This window comes from Eucalyptus grandis, chromosome 2, assembly GCF_016545825.1.
Source record: "Eucalyptus grandis isolate ANBG69807.140 chromosome 2, ASM1654582v1, whole genome shotgun sequence".
Classification (NCBI taxonomy): domain Eukaryota; kingdom Viridiplantae; phylum Streptophyta; class Magnoliopsida; order Myrtales; family Myrtaceae; genus Eucalyptus; species Eucalyptus grandis.
Genome location: NC_052613.1, coordinates 37,711,174 through 37,714,969, shown reverse-complemented (window position 1 = coordinate 37,714,969; position 3,796 = coordinate 37,711,174). Strand labels below are relative to the sequence as shown.

General features: G+C 41.5%; 1 protein-coding gene across 1 annotated transcript; it reads left to right on the top strand.

Annotated features, from left to right (window-relative positions):
* The first annotated feature begins 729 nt into the window (after positions 1–729).
* On the top strand, positions 730–2,379 carry LOC120286402 (putative disease resistance RPP13-like protein 1). The gene has a single exon (XM_039307658.1). The coding sequence runs from the start codon at positions 813–815 to the stop codon at positions 2,259–2,261; it is 1,449 nt and encodes a 482-aa protein (XP_039163592.1). The 5' UTR covers positions 730–812; the 3' UTR covers positions 2,262–2,379.
* Positions 2,380–3,796: the final 1,417 nt, after the last annotated feature.

Here is a 3,796-nt window from a genome sequence, read left to right as displayed (position 1 = left end):
AACGGCGGTTTCTTCTGAGAAAGGGCAACATAAAAACAAAGAGACGCGTGGGAGAATGATGATAAAGAACGACGGATACTGAAGGAGAGAAGAATGGTTGTGCCGAGGAGAAGAAAGAGCAAAACAGATTTGAGTGCAGAAAAGGATGAAGGAAGGGGAGCGTGGAGGAATGAAGAAAGAAACACTTCAACTTTTTGTTGGAATATTTTATTATCAACGGCCGAAATCCAGTACTAGCAATCCAACTATTTTAGAACCTTAAACAAAGACCCAAGGAAGAAAGAGGAGATCGCTTTGGGCTATGGGAGAAAATATAAGGTGCATTTAATAGACCATGTAGGATGATATAATAAATCATACATGGATCGACACATGGCAAATTTGGGCCCACTTATGGAGCTATTTAGTCAAGAACTTTACTAAACACCAATCAATTCCTTCCGAAGCTGAAAATTTGGTAGCACGTTGCCGGTCACCTCAATCGAGATGAGAACAGTGGACTTGTAAACAATTGAGCAATACCAATGGATCACCCTTAAAAAAGTATGAATATATACAGATCTATGATTTTCCGCATTTTATATTTACTTTACTAACTAGTCACCACCACTAGTGTCCTGAGACGAAAGTCATCATCTCACAGCTTAAAAGTCTTTGATTTCACATTATCATTTGATGCTGTTGTCTTGAAAATAAGAACTCTTGTCCACCCCACACCCCTCCCCCCAAAAACAAAAAAACGAAAGGCTCTATACACTTTCTTTCGACCCTTCCGGGTGCTCTCATTTAATCCTCTACACTCGAACCAAGCCATGCCTATCGCGGAGCTCTTTCTTAGCGCCTTTCTTCAGGTGCTGTTTGATAGGTTGGCCTCTCGTGAGCTTCTCAGCTTTGCACGGCGTGAGGGTATCGATGTACTGCTGAAAAAATGGGAGGAGATGCTGGTCAGCATCAACCAGGTGTTGGATGATGCAGAGGATAGGCAATTGAATGGTGATGGCGGGGTGAACTCGTGGCTCAAAACTCTCAGGGACTTGGCCTACGACATTGAAGACTTGCTGGATGAGTTCGCCATAGAGTCCGCAAAGAATAAGTCCGAGGTAGAACCCGGCACTAGCAAGGTGCGTTCCCTTCTTCCGAGTTGTTGCTTCAGATTGAGCCCGAGCGCATTTATGTTCGATCGTAAAATGAGATCCAAGATGGAAGAGATGGATGGCAGGTTAAACGATATCATTACTCAGAAAAATATTCTGCACCTGAGAGAGAATAATGAGAAGCGATCAGCATACCGTCAAGTGGATAAGCCATTTCACACTACAAATTTGCCTGAGCCTTGTTTTGTTAGTAGGGAGGTTGAGAAAATGGAAATCCTTGAATTATTGACCGAAGAAGAAAATGATAGGGCATGTGTGGATCCAAAAGTGATTCCCATCGTAGGGATGGGGGGTCTTGGGAAGACGGCTCTGGCTCAGCAAGTCTACAATGATGATAGAGTCAGCGACTATTTCGATGTGAAAGCATGGGCTTGCGTTTCTGATGATTTCGACGTGCTTGCTATTACAAAGAAGATCCTTGAGACAACCAATGGCCATTTGTCTTGTGAAGGTAAGGACTTGGATTGGCTTCATGAAAAGCTCAAGGAACACCTTGCTAGGAAGAAGTTTCTTGTCGTTTTAGACGATGTTTGGAACGAGAATTATGGAAACTGGACTATCCTCATGAAGCCTTTTCAATTGGGAGCAAAGGGAAGCAAGATCATTGTCACGACTCGTAATTTCCGCGTTGCTGAAATAGCCCGTGCTCGACCCTATACTCTCAAACCGTTGTCACAAGATGCTTGTATGACTTTGTTCACATTTCATGCTCTTGGAGCAAGAAATTTCGATCATCATCCTGATCTTGAAGTATTGGGCATGAAAATAGTGGATAAATGCCGAGGGTTGCCATTAGCTGTGAAGACTTTGGCTGGGTTGCTGAGCTTTAACTTCAATCCCCATGATTGGAAAGCTATATTGGATAGCAAAATTTGGGACCTACCAAAAGAAAGTAATGATATCCTTCCGGCCTTGAAACTTAGCTATCTCCATCTCCCTTCAAATTTGAGGAGATGTTTTGCTTACTGCGCTATATTTCCCAAGGATTATGAAATTGAACGAGACGAGTTGATTCATTGGTGGATTGCAGAGGGCTTGTTGGAAGGAAAAGAAGGAAAGAACCGTTGGAATGTAGGTTTGAAACTTATTAACGAACTTAGTATCTAGATCTTTACTTCAAAAGTCAAGTAGTAGTGAATCACGATTCTTGATGCATGATCTTGTGAATGACCTGGCAAAGCTAGTTGCCAGTGTAACTTGCTTTAGCTTGGGGGGTTTGACTTGAGGATGATCAAAATAATGCATTTTTAGCTCGTCATGCCTCATTCATTTCTAGCCAACACATTGTCCACGAAAAAGATTCAAGATATATTATGAAATGAAGGGACTTAGGAGCTTCATATTGTTAGTGAAGCAACCTAACTATTATTATTCGTTTTATTTGTCCCAGAAAGTGTTAGGTGACTTGTTATCCGAATTGAAATACTTAAGGGTGTTTTCATTATGTCACTATTACATTAGAGAGGTCCCGGATTGCATTGGCAAACTGAGGCACCTGAGGTGCCTCAATTTGTCGTATACTCATATTGAAATCCTTCCAAAGTCAATTGTTGCATTATACTACCTAGAGGACTTGATGTTGCGGGGATGTCTATATCTTATCGAATTACCGGAAGGTATGGAGAAATTGATCAATCTAAAATTTCTTGACTTGACCAACACTTCGACGCCTAAAAGCGATGCCATTATATATAGGTAATTTGGTGGGTCTTGAGATGCTGTCCAAATTTGTAGTGGGAACGGAAATAGGGTCGAGATTGAAGGAGTTGAAAAATCTAGAGAACCTTGGAGGGGAGTTATGCATCTTTAATTTGCATAAGATTCGAGAAGCCAGAGATGCCATGGATGCCAATTTATGCATGAAGGAGGGAATATGCCGATTGACCATGCAATGGTGCGAAGATTTTGGAAATTTCCGAAATGAAGAGCTTGAAGCAAAAGTCCTTGACTTTCTTCGCCCTCACCCAAAACTTGAAAATCTCACAATATCCTACTATGGTGGCTTAGAATTTCCATCATGGTTAGGAAGTCCCTCATATGTTAAGATGGTGCATTTACGTTTACATGGGTGTTGTCAGGCCAAAGTGCTAGCCTCATTGGGACAACTATCTTCTCTAAAAGAACTGTACATCGAAGGTCTAAATGCAATACGCACGGTAGGGTCCGAATTTTATGGAACTGGAAGTCCTTTTCCATCTTTAATGACTTTGGAATTAAAGGACATGCCATCGTGGGAGGATTGGTCTCATCGCGTCGGCAATGAAGAAGAAGGAGTTTTATTCCCTTGTCTTGAACATCTGGTCGTTCAGGATTGTCCTATGTTGATTGGAAGATTGCCTAGTCAACTAAGCTCCCTCAGAAAGCTAGAAATCAACTCTTGTCCTTATATGGATACCTCATCCTTTATCTATAGCCTTCCAGCCCTCAATGAATTAAACTTTAGAGGTTGTAATGAGGGGGTGTTGAAGAGTTTGGTAAACTTGACATCTCTAATCGCTCTTGTCATACGAGATGTTGTTGAATTAACTTGCTTAAATTTCGGGTTTACAAGCTCCTTGGTGAAGCTGGAGAAGTTGGAGATGGAAAGTTGTAAAAATTTGATGTACTTGTGGCAAGAGAGAGATGTAATTCAGAATCTCGCT

Excerpts from the sequence above, each read along its gene's own strand:
- LOC120286402 (XM_039307658.1), top strand. The coding sequence starts at position 813 with ATGCCTATCGCGGAGCTCTTTCTTAGCGCCTTTCTTCAGGTGCTGTTT.